General features: G+C 47.4%; 1 protein-coding gene across 1 annotated transcript; it reads left to right on the top strand.

Moving 5' to 3' along the window:
- Positions 1-4,859: 4,859 nt before the first annotated feature.
- Positions 4,860-14,624, top strand: LOC142765702 (sterile alpha motif domain-containing protein 3-like). Its single transcript, XM_075867150.1, has 9 exons — positions 4,860-7,810; positions 10,634-10,743; positions 10,821-11,051; positions 11,119-11,203; positions 11,921-12,067; positions 13,481-13,705; positions 13,837-14,011; positions 14,146-14,219; positions 14,306-14,624. The coding sequence occupies exons 1-9, from the start codon at positions 7,667-7,669 to the stop codon at positions 14,573-14,575; spliced, it is 1,461 nt and encodes a 486-aa protein (XP_075723265.1). The 5' UTR covers positions 4,860-7,666; the 3' UTR covers positions 14,576-14,624.
- The last annotated feature ends 2,961 nt before the right edge of the window (positions 14,625-17,585 follow it).

Genomic DNA, 17,585 nt, shown 5'->3' with positions numbered 1-17,585 from the left:
GCGAGGCACTACTATATATGTGGCCCCGGCAGGACGTCCACCCCCCCCTCTCCTTCTAACCTTATTTCTTCGTATACTTAAAGGACCAGGCAGTTTTGGCCTAAAATGCAATTTTTTTAGTAACCAATGTTTAATTGGAACCTCATGACGCGTGCTTAAAATAAACATGATTTTACAGTTTTTTTACATTATCCCTTTGCTCGCAAAGCCCCCCCCCCCCCTTCCATTTGGCCCGTCGCTGTGCCAACTTCTGCTCTAGAGCATCGCACGTGTCGAAGGTTCGGTCCCTGACTGCGGTAAGTTACCTTTTCGTCCACTTTTATTTCGTCAAACTTACATTGCAATAACTACGAATAACATTCCCTATACTATCTCTGGCATCATTGTCTGTTAGTCCTCATTAATATTCTGTCGAACAAAGAAAAACGAGCCGTTCAGTTTTCACTTCTTTCCTTCAGCCAATGTATGTATATCTTTCCTAACAGAACAACAAGACCTTGAAGCAACAAAAAAAATTTCTCACACAGGTTTTGATAGTGAATATTACCTACATGCAACACAATCACTCCATTAGAGTCTCTCTCGGAGTGAGACCGTGCGGAAGTGACATAATATCGCTTGTAGAATAAATGATGTTGACACCGGTGATTGTTTTGTCACGAACTCAATGGCCACGATAAATGAAATCTTAGCACTTCATTCACGTGCTCGGAGAACATATTCAAGTTCTCATCGAATGGCCGAGAGATAACAGAATTCTTTGCCTACATTATGCTTGAAGCAGTTTGTTTTTACGAGTGGCCTTGAAAACTGTGTCTCACACCTTTCAAAACAACACGTGGGGAGCTGCATCACACTATCTGAAATAACACAACCGCTGCTTAATTAGTATTGAGCGAAGTGGTAGCTGCACATGACTTCTGTCGTCGTAAATTCACGTTAAAACGGACGTGGCATCTGCCTACACGAGCGAGTCATGCAGCAGAGAATTAATATAAATTAATTAATTTGTGCGCTCGATGCACACAAATTGAATTGAGTTAGCTTCTTTGTGGTGGTCTTACTTATTTGTACCAATGTCCATCTGGTTAAGCGCATAATTGTAAGCTATATAAACATGGAAGGTGGTGGCGCGTTACAGTGTCGAACGTTAGGGGGGGGGGGGGGGCAGTGGTTTTCAGAATCGGAAAAGAAAGGAAAAGTGAACCCCGCAAATATTTGCCGCCAACTGCGACACCTGAGCAGTGGTTCACTGGGGAAGGGGGATAATAGACTAGAGTGGAGAGATGAAATGGGAATAAGAAAGCGAGAGAAGAGACCAGGAAAAAAAAAGGGGGGGGAGAACTTGTTCTCTTTTCATGCCCTTCTACTCACTCGCTGTCCCCAACTGGACCGGCATAATGAATAAAATGTTCTTTATTACCTTCGCATGCCAGCTACAGGTTTCAGACAGGACAAATTTCCGCTGCACAGAGCCAAATGGTCTTCAAGATTCAAAATTTTAACAACAGACAGCGTCGTTGTGATAGTTACCTTCAGGAGGCGCTGATTACTGAAACGCGGCAGGGGGCGCACACATCGACGGAAGCTGAGCCAGGCTAGGGTGGCTAGCCAGGCAAAGAGCAGGTTGTCGCAGTGTGAACGTGTCAGCAGCTTTCCTCCCTGACCATTCGAGCACGGCTCTCATCTCAGAAGGCAGCAGCTTTCTTGTTTTCGGCAACCGGCGTCGTTGGAGGTGTTGGTTGGTTCGAGTGGGAGGAGACCCGCTGTTCGCATGCGGTGACCCGGCGGACTCCTGCACAGGTTTTCGTCGGTTTTGGTGAGGTTTCTTGTCCCCTTTTCTCTGCCTTTTTTTTTTTTTTTTTTTTTTTTTTTTTCAGGTTAGGCTAGCTCCTAACTGACTTGGTAGCCTCGTGGTGGTGGTACCACGATGTCTACCAGTCTGCTCTCGCAGATTAGGCCGCGGGTGCACTACGCACGCGTGCCTAAGGGCGTCGGCAGTGCCGACATTTGCAAAGAGCTCGTGAAGCGCTTCACGCCCAGTGAGCTGACGTGTGTTCAGGATTATGGCTTAGGGAAGTTTGAGGTGACATTCGCGAATGACGAGGCGAATCGGCGGTTTTTAGACGATCCCGTCCTCGCCATTCGCGATGCGAGGATCAGGTTTCAGTACCGAGGTGTTCGGGTCAAGGTGGTGCGCATCATTGGCTTCCCGGCGGACGCGGATAAGCGCATCATAGTACAACTGTTGGAGAGGTTTGGAAAGGTTTTGGAAGTGGCGCGAGAGGAATCACCGTATCTGCCGGGGGTCTCGACCGGCGTCCTCATGATCAAGATGGAGATGCACAAGAGTGTCCCCAACCTGCTCGAGGTGAGGGACGTCATCGTCCAGTTTGAGTATGAGGGCGTCGCGCGGGTTTGCCGGCGCTGCTACAAGACTGGACACCATGCGGCGAAGTGCACTGTGCCACAGTGTGTGCGCTGTGGGGCTTTTGGTCACGACCAGTGCGCGGTAAAATGCAAGCACTGCGGCGGCGATCATGGCCCCTCACAGTGCAAGGCGCGGACGAATTCGTCGGCCGCCCCGCCTGTAGCCTCTTCTTCTTCCCAGGAGCAGGTGAGCGGCGTTGCGGAGGATCGGGAGGCTGCTCCAGGGGACGCCGAGGGCTCGACCCAGCCACAGCCGGAGCCCATTAGCGAACGGGCTCCAGGAGGGGAAGAGCAGGAGGCGGGGTCGGAATTAGCTGAGGCCCCCACCCTCTCTGCTGCCGCCGAGCCGTCGCCGGCCTCGCCTGCCGGTGCGCCCGGGACCAGCCCTGCTGACGCGCCTGCTGCCGAGGAGACACAGGAACCCATGAGCTGGACGGACGCTGTTCGGGGCAAGAAGCGGCGCGCCAACCGATCACCAGGGCCCTCCAAGGAGAGGCTGGCGGCGGCTCCGAGCGGCGGCCCCGGCAGCCCTAAGGACGACCTCCCGGTTCCGAAGCGAGCCGCAGCGACAGAGTCCGACGAGGAGTCCACCTCGTCGACTGTCACGGACGGTACCACGGGTGAGTTGAACAACAGTTCTTCTTGCCCTAACTGTGGACCAGGCAATTGCGAGTGTTCGTTAATGTCTAACACAGTGTACTCGTCCACGAACGAGGATTCCCTCTCCGAGGGGGACTCTCGTTCGTAGGTTTTATATTAGGTAGCTTTTCAGCAGCTGATACCTTCGAGTATCTGCTGTTTTCTTCTCTTCTGTGATTTTCTTTTCGCTTCTTGCCTATTCTAGAGTCTGTCTTCTCTCCTATCTTTCATCATGGCTTCTTCTCTAACTATTGCTACCTTTAATTGTCGGGGTATTACTAGAGCAGCGAAACAAGCTGAGGTCATTCATTTAGCTCGGTCTCGAAAAATAGACATTCTCCTTTTGCAGGAAACTTTTGTGTCTAAATTGCAACAGATTAAGAACTTTGACAGAACGTTTGGCACAAAATCCTACTGGAATTATGGTGGCGCACATTGCCGGGGAGTTGCTGTCATTTTAATGCCACGATTCACCGGTTCTGTGCTACGCTACGCCAGGGATTCGGACGGCCGTGTTCTGTCAGTGGATCTTGACTCTGGCGTTAGAATTGTGAATGTGTATGCTCCAGCAAAGCGCGGACAGCAGAAAGATTTCTTTAATTCCCTAGATTCTTATCTAGTTGGCCCTTCCCGTGTCATTTTAGTAGGCGATTTCAACTGTGTTTTAGAAAAAGCGGATCGCGTTTCCCTCAAAGGAACTCCAAAGTTTAGAGACGGAAACGGCGAGCTAGAGTTGCGGGAGCTTGTTAAAGAGCTGGGGCTTGTCGATGCTTGGCGGTCCCTCCGTCCTCTCCAGTCAGGCATGACTTGGACGGGGAGGGGGAGCCGCTCGAGGATCGATCGTTTTTATGTCTCGCCCTCGCTTGCTCCTAGCATGCACTCTAGCTGGCTGTGTTCTTCCGCGTTGAGTGACCATAGCCTCCTTGCTCTGAGATTTGCCGACTCTAGTTTGGGGCCATGGGGCAAGCGACCGTGGCGTTTAAATCCACGGCTCCTTAAAGATAAGGACGCCACAAAAGATGTGGCGACCTACCTCATAGGTTCACTCCTTGGCGAACAGAACTTAGACGGTAGCGATTGGGACACGGTGAAGGCCGGAGTCGCGGAGCGCTTTCGGGATTGGGGCAAGAGGCGGGCGCGGGAGGAGCGCGCCGAGATCAAAGCGGTCTCTGACGCGATCCTCCTGCTCTCAAAGCCATTGTCCTGCGGCCTGGGGGTAACCGCGGCTCTTACTTCACTGCGCAAAGAATATAGAGTCCTGCTCCAGCGACGCTGGGACCGCTTGCGGGCCACAGCACGCGCAGAGCAGTGGGAAATGGAGGCTTGGTGCAGCAGAAATGTCCTTCGCAGACACTTGGCTAGGAAGAGCTCAGCGATAACCTCTTTGGTCGATCCTAACACAGGCGGCTTAGTGGAAACGCAGGACGAAGTATTAGAGGTGGCAAGACAGTTCTACAAGAACCTTTACGCCGAACCACCTCCCACTCCGTACTCGTTTCCTTTCACCAAAACTTACGAGGACTTTGATATTTGTGACACTCCCTTCGTCGAAGAGGAGGTGTTTGCAGCCCTTAAATCCATGAAGCATAATCGCAGCCCAGGTTCAGATGGTTTGACAGTCGAGTTTTATGTCAAGTTTTGGAGAGTTTTGGGGGGGCCTTTTACCACATTGGCAAACAGGCTTCTCCGTGAGGGGACCCTGTCAGCAACTCAAAGAGAGGGGCGGATCACTCTCCTGTGCAAGGATGAGACGAGACGCACCGACCTGAGAGCCTGGCGGCCCATCACCCTCTTGAACTGTGATTACAAGCTCATAGCTAAGTGCCTGTCCGTTCGACTCACTCCAGTGCTCAGTACTGTTTTGGGTCCGTACCAGGCGTGTTGTGTCCAAAATAGGTCGTGCCAACTTCATGGTTTCGCTATCAGGGACCTCATAGAATGGTCGAATTCTCGCAACCTAAGTGGAATCCTTTGTTCTTTTGATCAAGAAAAGGCTTTTGATATTATCAGTCACAAGTACATCTTCAAAGTTTTAAAGCAGGCGGGCTTCAGTTCAAAGTTCATCAGCATGGTCAGGGCTCTCTACTTTCGTCCTAGTTCTGCTGTTGTCATACAAGATCGCGTCTCGGAGTCGTTCGGTGTGTGCCGTGGAGTCCGACAGGGTGACCCACTGTCGCCCGCTCTCTACGTGCTCGCATTCGAGCCGCTCTTGCAGAGGCTTTCTAAAGACACCAGCATAGGTAGATTTCCCCTTCCGCCAGGTTCCCCCCCGGTGGCAATGTTTGCCTATGCAGATGACCTCTCTATCGTCGTCCCGGACGAGGCAACTGTTTGCACCGTCTTGGACGTTATGGAGGGGTACTGCTCGGCGAGCGGCGCCAGAATAAATAAGTCGAAGAGCGCAGTCATGTATCTGAACTGTGCTCCCTCCAGTCCACGTCCTGTACATGGGCTCCCCATAAAGAAACGCCTACGTATATTAGGTTTCCATTTCGAGCCAGATGGCCTGACTACCGAAAACTGGCGGTTAGCAAGGCAAAAGCTTACTGATAGGATTGAGGAACTCGGTGCCTTGTCTTGTCCGCTTACAGCCAGGGCCACGATAATTCAATCACTGTTGTTCAGTTTCCTCACGTACATAGGTTCGGTTATGCCAGTTAAACCCCACACCAAAGTTATCTTGGAAAAGAAAGTTTTCAAATTCTTTTGGGGTCGTGCCGCTCCTTTTGTGGCGCGCCCCGTGTTGAAGTTGCGCAGGGACGAAGGAGGATTAGGTATTCCCGACCTTAGCGTTGTGACCACGGCATTACATGTTAAATGGACACGGGTAGCTCTTGAGTCAGATATGCTCCTTACTAGAAGCTTTGCGTCTTATTTCCTGAGTACCAGGCTGAGGTTGTTCTCGCCTGGGGCATTTTCGAATTCCGTGCCTCGGGCGGGAACGCCTTCTGCCTTCTATGCAGGGGCCGCTTCTACTTTGGCCCGTCTCCAAGAGGTCGACCCCGAGATAGATTTAGATTCAATCGAACTCCGCGAGTTAGTCGATAGACTCGCTCCGGAGTTACCCGAATGCTACAGAGAACACGACCTGTCCGAATACAGTCCTAACTGGCGGTTAATTACTGCCAGTTTCCTGGACGCCAAGCGCGCTACATTCATGTATCGCCTGGCCAGAGATCGCCTGCCTCTAAGCTTCAGGCCTTTCACAAGAATTGCTCAACGAGGAGTGTGCCCTTTTTGTGGCACTAAGGAGGACCTGGTTCACGTGTTCTCTCAGTGCGCACTACCAGCTGCCCTCCATCGAAGGATAGCTAGCTTGTTTGGCCACCCAGGTGTTCCTTTCAACACCGTTCGTTTTCTTCAACCCCTGTCGCGACAAGCGGCTAAGCAATACGTGCTTCTGCTTGTTGAGTGCTCGTACCAAGTGTGGGTTGCACGGTGCTGTGCCGTCTTTGATGGCAAGCGACCCGGGCTTCTCGAAGTGCTTGCAAAAGTACGGAAGGAGGTCTGGTTCGTTCTCCACCGAGAGTGGCAGCGCCTTGGTGCAAAGAAGTTCTACGAGACGTGGCACCGTCCGGCAGTGATTTTCAGTGAGGCAGGAGGGCAGATAACCATCAACTTTTAATGATGGCTTTCTCTAAGGCTCCACGACTAGGCCTAGTGAGCCAGTCGCCCCCGAGTTTGGTCTGTATGGTCTTTCACCCGAGTTTTGCATGTGCTAAGGTGATCCTGTCACCTTGTCGGGCTTTACCCGCAAGGTCCGTGTTGGCCCCTTCTGTAGGCTCGGCTACTTTACTCGTCGAGGCGGAAGGTGGTTCCCTTCTTCGAGAAGGACTAAGCCGGCTTTCAGCCGTGCCGGTTTCCGTGGGTACGTTTGGTTTGTGTGCAGCAGCACTGGCCTCTGCACCAAATAGTAGTCCCGTAGACCCCACAGGACGGATTGTGTCTCACTGCGCCCTTGTGGTGAGGAGACGGGCCATGACCGCAAAACGCCTCGCGCTGAGCGATAGCCCATCCGCACTGTGGGGGTGTTGTCGCAGGGTCTCAGCCGCGCGACAGTGTGAGGGCACGGGCACTTTGGTTGTGGTGACTGAAGTTACCGCGACCGAAGGCAGCACCGCTGCCACTTTTTTGGGTACGTCCGCTTTGCGTGTGGTGGCGAGAGCTACCGTGCCGAAGGGTAGCCCCTATGTCAAGTCTCGCTGGGCCCTAGTGGTCAGGAGACGGGCCATGACCGCAGCGCGCCCCATGCGCCGCGATAGCCCAACCAGCCAGGGTACGTTCACTTTGCGCGTTGCGACTGAAGTTGCTCCGCCGGAGGGTAGTCCCTTTGTCGGGCCTCCCTGGCTCGTATGCCGGGAGGCAGGCCGCGTCTGTTGGGCGCCTGGCGCCGAACGGTGGCCCCCTTGCCAGGGCATGGCCGTCTGCCCGAAACAAATCTTCCCCCCACACAGCCCTGGGGGGAGGGAGAGCCGGGACAGACGTAGGATGATGATGGGTTGATGAGTTAAGTGTGACTCTGGGACAAAGCGTTTCGGCGCCGCGTCTCCTTCCTATCTGACAACGGCTCCTCCCGCGCCCACGTGCTTGTGTATTCATGGAGCCGCCGGAATTCCAATATTTGGTGTCATTTCAAGGCCGCAAGAAGATTATTTCTGCTCGTGGACCGACGGAGGCGGACATTTTGGAAGCCTTGAAGACGACAGACTTTGGCCATTCTTTGCAAGCATGCCGGATTGAGGTATGTTGTCTCTATCCTGAAGTGCATCGAATTGCATTGTGACAGTGGCCCAAACAGTACTGATTATATTCCGTTGTTAGCACGTGCTTCAACAGTTTTACCAAGCATGCGCTCGCGCTTTTCGAAGCGTGGGGCTTTTCTTGCCCTGCTCTCTCACTGGAGCTGTCGGCCCGCGAAGCGTGCACGTGGTCTCGGAGTTGCTGATGGGAGATGTAAACCAGGTTTAATCTCCGCTTCGGCGGCGCGCAACCACCCTTTGCTGGCATTCGCAGTGGTTGTGTTGCGATAATGTAATGGTGCGAATCGGCTATCGGGGTGGTTTTAAAAAAAAAGTGAAGAAATAAGTGTGGCCTCGTAACTGTGGCTCACTTCGGAGGTCAACTCAACAACACTGCACCGAGGATGGGGAAGTGGGAATGACAGATGTAGAGGATGAGAGGTGAAAATGGTAAAAAAAAATGCGCACTCGATCTGTCTCTCGGAGGCACGCACGAACTTTCATTAGCGGAAAGTGGGGCAGCGCGCTTGGTCATCCAGTTATCGAGCAGGCAATGCACCAAGACACGGCGTTGGTAAGATGAGTGGCCGTCGCTGAGTTCGTTTCCTGGTGTTCAAATTGAGCGAGATTGTTCACGAATAAAGGCATAGCTAGGATGTTAAGAGGTTAGGTATGTAAGGAGATCAGCAAAAAAAAGTAAGACTTTTGTACCGCACGTAAAACATGAAATCAATAAAATTGGACTACAAGAAAGACTTATTATCAATTTCGAAGGACATGGAATAGGCTAATTTCTGTGGTTACTGCATGTATCTTCCATAGTGAAAATAGCGTGGGTGCAGAAGCTGCTTGTTAGCATCGGCATGCGCAGGGTTCCCCTCTGAAGAGGGGGGCTGGGTGAAGGTTGCACGCCGGGCACGTTCTCTCCCCCCACCCCGAAATTTTTTTTCGCTCTGCCTACACAGAACAAAATGAACGTTTACCTGCCCGGTACCCACTATAGATCAGAAACGTGCCCTCCCCTCTGAAAAAGATATCTGCATACTACCCTGGCTGACTTTGCGCTGCCTTCTGAAACTCAGCACCCCTCTCCCTATTGTGTCAATGAGTGGGGCAAACATGGCGACCCCCTTCTACGTCTTAATTGACAATAGGGTGAGGGGCGGGGGGACCGCCAGCTGTGCTCCCAGGTATGCTCGTCAGAAACTGAAAATTCTCAAAGCTAGCGTAAAGTGTTGTGTGTGTGTGTGTGTGTGTGTGTGTGTGTGTGTGTGTGTGTGTGTGTGTGTGTGTGTGTGTGTGTGTGTGTGTGTGTGTGTGTGTGTGTGTGTGTGCGTGTGTGTGTGTGTGTGCGTGTGTGTGCGTGCGTGTGTGTGTGTGTGTGTGTGCGTGCGTGTGTGTGCGTGTGTGTGCGCGTGCGTGTGCGTGTGTGTATGTGTGCGTGCGTGCGTGCGTGCGTGCGTGCGTGCGCGCGCAGTCTTGTGTTCTGGATGCTTGTTCACCAATGCTGTACGTTTGCCCCACGGTCGGCATTTCTGTCTCGCAGGTGTCGTTAGGTGTGTTTAATGCTTTGTATTCTTTGATATATTGTGTTGCTTTGTGTAGTGAAATCATCAATAATTATTAGGTGTGTGAGTATTCAAATTACCAATGGAATAGCGACGGATCCTTTATCTCTATTTAGCTATTTCATTGCCGAAATGTGTGCACTCGAAACATTAATGGGCTATCAACACTGTATTTATTAGCGCATGATTTCGCTTCTGCAAAAAACTATGGTGTTGCCAAGCGGTGGTGTTGGATGTTGAAACACAGTTTGAATTTTAGCCATTTTTGTAAAGGTGATAGCTGCCAGGTAAAGCCAGCTACATAGGTCAGAGAAAGTGTTTCCCAGAAACAGTCTGGAAGATAGAAGTGCAGCATAGCGTTCTTGCAGAGTAATATGAGAAGCACGATCATAAGATCGACTTCGACATCGCTTCTGTTCTTGAAACAGAAAGGAATCTATGAAGGAGGCTCTTGTTCAAATGCTGTTACATTCAGAACACACCTGTAAACATGAACCGGTCGTTAGGAACAATTCCCTCTGTATACGTTCACAGCCTCCGATACGCGAGAGAAAGAGAAAGCAGGGGCCATTGTCAAACAAGACGGGGAGATGCTTCCATGACCAATATAGTCATCTCCTTAGGAAAATACCGAATTGGTTCCGAAACGTCGAGATCTCTACGAACTTGGCTAGAGCCATTTCTAATTTCTAAATTGTGATACACTGTAGAAGAAAAGTTTGACGACAGAGATAACAACAGAGCTAAAAAATTTGCTTCAGCTTAGCGCACGCAAGAAATGCAGCCTAATAATTCCTTCAACGTGCGAAAATATAAGGCTCCATGGTCTATTGAATGAAGACTTGTGCCATTAGCGTATACAGTATTTTATAGATAGCAGATACTGTGAGTGTGGTTTTTCGTTGTAGCACAGTGATTATCTTCTGCTAGTACAGCAATCATTAAATGCTTTTGTTTATTTCTAATTGATGTTATGAAACAGTGAAATTTCACAAGTTTAATTGTCACTATTTCACAAATCTGAACTTACTGATACCGAATGTCCAGACGAGTAATTTACAATGCTCTTTACAATACATACATTAAGGGTTTCTCGACAATACACACGGCATCATGATAATAATAAAAAAAAACAGGACAAGTAAAGTGATTCTAGGGTGCTATTGAATATAACATTGGTAGTCTGCTTACTTCAGGTTCTGTGCCTATTGAGGTAACTTTATGGGAATTTGAACATCACATCTGAATCTCTTTCAGGTATACAACGTCCGACATGATGAATTTGTGGACCCACCAGCTGGCCATGTCTTCTCTGAGAAAGATAAAATCAGGCTTGTGTGCAGTGAAAACTTCTTAATGAGCTGCAGGTCAGTACCTAAATTTCAGGTGCCAAGTTTAATATTGCTTTTGGAAAACTGCATCACTTACTAGCCTCTGTTTTCAGCACAACTGACAAAGTGACAGCAGTGCATGAAGGTAGCCTGCCCAAGACCCTTGAAAGTAATGAGCAGTCACCTAGTCAGCAGCTTGCCTGCTGTGAAAATGATTATAGGCTACCACCTGTGCCCTTAGATATTAAGGATGCGATTGAAAGGACACAACCAGGAAAAGTGTCCAGTCACACTAAATCCCGCATTGTAGGGTGGATTGCAAATCATCTCATGACTATAACAGTGTAAGTATAGGCATGTATTTGCATGTGTTTAATTCAGTACAGGTTTTAAAGTTGCTCTTTTTTACAGCTATCCAGGAAGCCTCTACGAAGCAGCTGCAAAATCTCTCGTGTTGGAATATCCAGTGCTAAGGGACACTATTGGCACAGGCTGGGTAAGCACTAAAGCAATGGCATTCCTATAACTTTATTGGGATGTCATACATGTTGGTGAGCTAGACTGCAGGTGCCCTTCAAGTTATTTTGTTCTTGGAGAGCATTCAAGAAGTTTCAACCCCATATTTATTACATTTGAATAATTGCCATGCATGTTCTTAGAGTCGTTTCATCGAACTCTGATAATGGCAGACATTAACTTGAGGGTTTGATAATAATCATCAACTAGGTGCCCATGGCCAATATATTCATATCATGCATTAATAAAGTTAAAAACTGGCCCTGGTTATAAGCTTTAACACCGGTTTAAGAGGATAAATACAGATGTAATGCATCGCTTCTGGGGATTGAATATTACCACTAATGGTATATGTAGTTTCTAATCACAGCTTGAATAGAGGCTCACACAAGCTCAGTTCTGCGACTGAAATGCCACGATCTTCGCCATGCCGCATGGCTCCAGCACATACATAAAATGCAGGAACCGGAGTTTGGAATGAGCAGATAAAGCTAAAATACAACAGATATGCTGATATTACTAGGAACAGCTAAATTTGCCAGGTATTGTCACCTGAATCTGCTTCTGCCCCATAGCAGGTTAAAAGCAGTGTATCAAGGTTCCCAAAGAATCATTTGCTTCAAAAGTGACCATGTTCAAAGAGGACAGTGTCCACTGTGCGGAAATTTGAAATAATAAAAAAAATTGTTGTTTCCAGGACTCATGGAAAGTCTCCTTGAAATACAAATTCGCATATATGAGGAAGTCTCTGTGCACAGTTCCAGCTGTTCAAGCAGCGAGAGCAGCTTACGGAAAACGCAAAGACTTAGAAGAAAGCACCAATACTAAGCGGCACTGCCATGTGGTAAGTGAAACGTCAAATGGACTGGTACATAGAACTCAACTATGAAGTCACTCTTATTTTATGTGTGAGCTACTGAAGTAAAACATTATTCATGTTTTTAACGATATAAGCTCTTCATATCAACACATTAAGAAGCCAGGCAAGTTTTCAGGGCCATATTGACAGTTAAAGTATAGTAAATGCAAAATAAGACAAAATAAATTTGGTAAACAAAAAAATCATCTTATCTCCTATGGAGAACAAAACAACAACTTTCACAGTTTTCATGCAAGGCTCTATTATTTGAGTCAAGATGGTAACGCTCTATCAAACTTCTATGTGTCCCTGTATGTTTAAAACTCGGCGTTTCAGCAAGTGCCGCGGGCATGTTGCTCGATTCCTCATTCTTTTCTTCATTTTGTAGCTAGGTTCCCGACTTGGCTGATTCCATGCTCCTTGGTTAGCAAGTAGTAGATTTATTGCTCGGTATCAGCTTGTTATTGACATCATGCATCATTCCAGCTTTAAATATTGTGTTCTACATTTTGCACCATACTTATCACTGAAAGTGACTGACAATCCTTTGATTCAACTATTAAACTCGCATGAGTACTGAAATAAGTGGACAGGTGAAATCAAACTACTGCAGCTCAGTGAGCATGTGATGTGAAAGCTCCAACCAGCGATAATTAATGCCCTTTCAGTGGCCACCATAAACAATGCCCATATGCTATGCTTGGCTTCAATATCTGTCTGTCCTCTACATTAGAAAAGCTCCTTATTGCTCTTTATTTGTTGACTACACCATGTAACTATACATAAACCAATGTTTTTCCAGAAGCTTTTTAGAGGTGAACATTTTTTTTTGGGGGGGAGGCAAGATACATATTAGGTTCGAAATTTCAAGTTTTCAAACTTTCTTTTTATATGAAAGAACAAGCACTACTAACTAATATCTGGTCAAAGTTTTACATATATGACATACATATAAAGGCAACAACTCTTGTATTCTAACACCGACACCGCAGTTGGCAATATTTAAAATCAGTGTTACCTCTTCAGACTCCTTCTGATATAGGTAGGAGGCGTGGTTCACTGGTTTTACACACACATTTGCGATATGCTGGTTCACAAGGTGTAAATTTGGAAGTGGTGAAGTGCCGAGGTGGTCGACATTGGAGAGAATCATTGTGAGAACTTTGATATTAACATAATTTATGACACACTCGCAGAGCAAGATGGTATCAGTACACACTGCTTCAGTTCTCTTACGTAAGTCAACCCTGTAATTGAGTTCTCTACACATGTCCAGTTCAAAAAAATGCCAACATTCTTCAACTGAGCTAGCAAAAAGTTGAGTTTTCATGTCTGCCTATTTCATGTCATTTGTCGTGATCTTTCACTGTGCAGTACCATCTTTTTTTTGCTGATTAGATTGTAGATCTCTCCCAACATGTCGCTTCTCAGCATGATGAGGCTACAATTAATAGCCATATTGACTACATGGTGAAAGAAATCAAGCGGCCTATTCCTGACATGCAAAAACTCGGTGATTCTATGGAGCAGACAAGACCATCTAGACAGAAGTGGATGAAGGAAATGAGGCCATCAACAGCAGATGTGGTGCTGAAATACCCTGCTTTGGCAAAGGCTGAAATGGTGAGCAGAAACAGCTGTGGTTTTGATCCTGCTGCAGAAATGTATGTGAGAGAACTTAACAATGAGTTTTTTTATGTTATCGATAGTTGCAAATTTGTTGGTGATTCGGTACAATTTTTTTGTCGTTCTAGCTTCATGAGGAGTTCATTGCTCTCACTGGCGTTAACTTAGAAAAAAAGGTCCTGGAATTTATAAACCGGTATGGAGACCGGTGTTTTGAGCTTGCGAAGTGTCGTCGTTGCGCGAAGGAAGCTGTGAAAGCAATTGAAGAAGAAGTCGAGGCACTGGATGGTGACGAAAAGAAATGTACGTGTAGAAGCTTGCCAGCTTTTCCAGTTTTCCCAAATTTCCAAACTTTTATAAGTCATTTTCATAGGAGTATTACTGTCAATGCCCTTATATGTGAAAGTTTGATGTGCCTAAAAATATTTCGTCAACAGATCGCTTTGCCGTTGGCATTGTCGAGTTGCTGCCCATGCTCCTAAAGGAGCAGCCGCGATTTCTGCAGGGACCGGTGAGCTTATTTGCTTTACCTTTTTTTATATCAGCTAGTATACTTTTCATCAGTGATGCTGATTTTATGTATTACTCATTTTACAGGACACCTACCCTGCCCTTTCGCTGAAGGGCAAAAATGCCTCTGAAGCTACAAACATAGTTGCGAGCTTTGAAGGGCTTAGTGTAGAGGTGCTTGATGTAATTGCAGGTATGACGGCGCTTATGGAAATATACTGGATATTCGATGTCAAGTACAGTGGCGCCAACAAAAAAACATTCACTCTACTTGAACATTTCTGTGGCTTGCCGACAAGTGCAAAGCAGATGCCGCTAGTCATACGGCAAATATCATCGCTTGAAAAGGCAACTTAAGTTATGCCTACAGACGTGTGTTATCAATAAATGTTTTCATATAAAAATGCACTGTGTGGCATATTTCATTGCTCCCTGGCTTTTGGAACAATGCATTGTTTTGTTCCTGACAATGTCAGCCGCATAAACCTGTGGTTTTATACGGCCGTTGACACTCAGCAGTGAATTTGGAGGTGTGTTCGTAGTGTCTTTCATGATAATATATTTCGCAGTGTGGAACAGAACCAGGTGTTTTCCAAGAAAAAGTGCTAAATACCATGATGCAATACATTGGCAATTATTCTGATTTTATATGTATAGTGCATATCTATATTATTGGTATATATACCCGCATTTTCGTCGCATTCATTACAGCTACAATGTTCTCGGTAAAATATGGCCATCAGAATAATCAATTCAACTAACCTGGTGTGCACACAATTGTGTATTCGAAGAGTCTGTCGTACCTCCATACCAGCCGTAGCTAGTAAGAACGTAGCATCGATTACTAACATATTAGCTTCGTAACTTTGGAAGAAGGTAGTGGAACTTGCTACTTTTGGGTAGCAACGGCTTGTCACATATGTTACAACCATATTATAGTAATGGGAGTAGTAGTAACTATTGCTACATATGCCGTTACTAACAGGAAGTAGTAATGGCAAGGCCAGTAACAGTTACTACCCTTGTTGTTGCTACCTGCTGTTAGTAACAGCAACGGTAGTAAGGATTCCTACCCTTGCTTTTACTAGCTGCTGCTAGGAACGGCAAGAGTAGTAACAGTGACTACGCTTGCCGTTACTAACTCCCGTTACTAACAGGGTTGTAACATATGTGACAAACTGTTACTACCCAAAAGTAGCAAGTAGCACTACTTTTTTTTTAAGAGTGTACGAAAGTGGTCGCATTGAAACGCTACTTATAGAGCTATATAGCGGCCGGGCAGAAACCTGGAGACTTACAAATAGGGTTCAGCTTAAATTGAGGACGACGCAGCGTGCAATGGAAAGAAAAATGGTAGGTGTAACCTTAAGAGACAAGAAAAGAGTAGACTGGATTAGGGAACAAACGAGGGTTAAGGATGTCATAGCGGAAATCAAGAAGAAGAAATGGACATGGGCCGGGCATGTAGCGCGTAGACAGGATAACCGCTGGTCGTTAAGGGCAACTAACTAGATTCCCAGAGAAGGCAAGCGGGTTAGGGGGAGACAGAAGGTTAGGTGGGCAGATGAGATTAAGAAGTTTGCGGGTATAAATCGGCAGCAGCAAGCACAGGACCGGGTTAACTGGCGGAACATGGGAGAGGCCTTTGTACGGCAGTGGGCGTAGTCAGGCTGATGATGATGATGATGATGATGATGATGATGATGATGATGATGATAGCGGTCGGGTATACGCTGAGTTAAGACAGAAAGTTGGGCCAGTTGGTTAGGATTCATCGTGAACTTATTTACAGCGCAACACCAGAAAAACACAGGACAGGGAAGGAGCGAAAGAGAAAGAAAAGAAGCGCCGTCTTTTCTTTCTCTTTTTGCTCTTTCCTTGTCCTTTGTTTTTCTGGTGTTGCGCTGTAAATAAGTTCACGTTGGATATACGCTGAGTGTTGACGTGTGGTTTCGGAGAGAACCTTGTATACTAACATATACTAACATTTCTTGGGGTTTAACGTCCCAAAACCAAGATACTATTACGAAGAACGCCAAAGTGGGGGGGTTCCGGAAATGTCGATCGACCTCCTGGGGTTCTTTAACGTGCTCCCCAATCTAGGCACAAAGACCTCAAGCACTTTCGCCTGTGTCGAAAATGCAGCCGCCATGGTCGGGATTCGATACCGCGACCTTTGGGTCAGCCTTCTACAGCACCATAACCAGCTATAGACCACTGTGGCGGGTATAAAAATCGTGGGACTATTGAGCTTCGCCTTTAGGAATTGAACATGATAGTGATGTCCTGTTCCTATAGTACGTATACTTCAAACCCTTATAGTGCATCAAATCTTTTTCGAACTTGGTATATGCCCCCACTTATGTGGCTTTGACGGAATAGGCGCATTAACGCGTGTGCATTTTGTTGTACAGACCGGCTTTGTACCGTGAGGTCATTGTGACGATCACCAGTTCTGGCGCCCGATGGCAATGCGGCGCTTGTACCACTCATTGTTACTGCAATATTTCACGCTGTATTGTGGCGCACGTACCCTGCAGGACGCGTGTGTTTGTAGATCATGAAAGTTACTCGCAATGCATTGCCAAACAGAGAGAGTTACTTTCACTGTATTCACAAGCAGATGCATGCGTGGCTGTGTGTGGTCGAACATCCGCATGCCACATGAACGACGCGGGCTCGTTCCCCACTCTGACTGACGCCGACGCGGGAATTACTGCGAAACGAGCTATTCAGCGCGGGAGCGTTGAAGCTGCATACTGCTGCGTGACTGTGTAGAGGCTTCACTGAAAAGTTACGAAGGCGAAAGCGTTATAGATGCTTCATGTAACGTCAAAAGTGACTACTGGTCTCAATGCGAGTGATGCAGAAAATTGTCATCACTTTATGACGTCATCCCATGAAACAGTCGCTTGATCTGAGAGGTGCGTCGATCACGGAGACATTGCAAAACCACGTGAGGTGCAGAAAGCTTCTGTTGCATCCGATCCCGGAGGCTATGCGACTCCGTCTTGGGTGCAGAAAACATCGGTTGGTGGGGTGGGGTCAATACGATCACCTTAGAAGACAAAAAAGAAGACGTCTTTCGCCATCAAGTCGGCTTATGCAAGTGTATCAGGGAGTGTGGTATATTTAAGAACGGATTCAATAAGTGAAAAAAAAGCAACTATAATTGAAGCCCTAATATTCGATTCCGATACTTTGCACGACTGACAGATATCGCAGTATGCTTAAGCACGGCCTGTTGTAAAAAAGAGCGATGGCATGTCTGCACTGCAGCCGACGCCCAATTGTCGCGGCTCATTCGAACCTTTTTTTTTGCAAATGTTTTGCTGACAAGTTGACACAGCTTACATAAGAGCGGTGT

This window comes from Rhipicephalus microplus, chromosome 6 (assembly GCF_043290135.1).
Source record: "Rhipicephalus microplus isolate Deutch F79 chromosome 6, USDA_Rmic, whole genome shotgun sequence".
NCBI lineage: Eukaryota > Metazoa > Arthropoda > Arachnida > Ixodida > Ixodidae > Rhipicephalus > Rhipicephalus microplus.
Note: the sequence above shows the minus strand (reverse complement) of the source record. Positions and strands in the feature narration are given on the sequence as shown.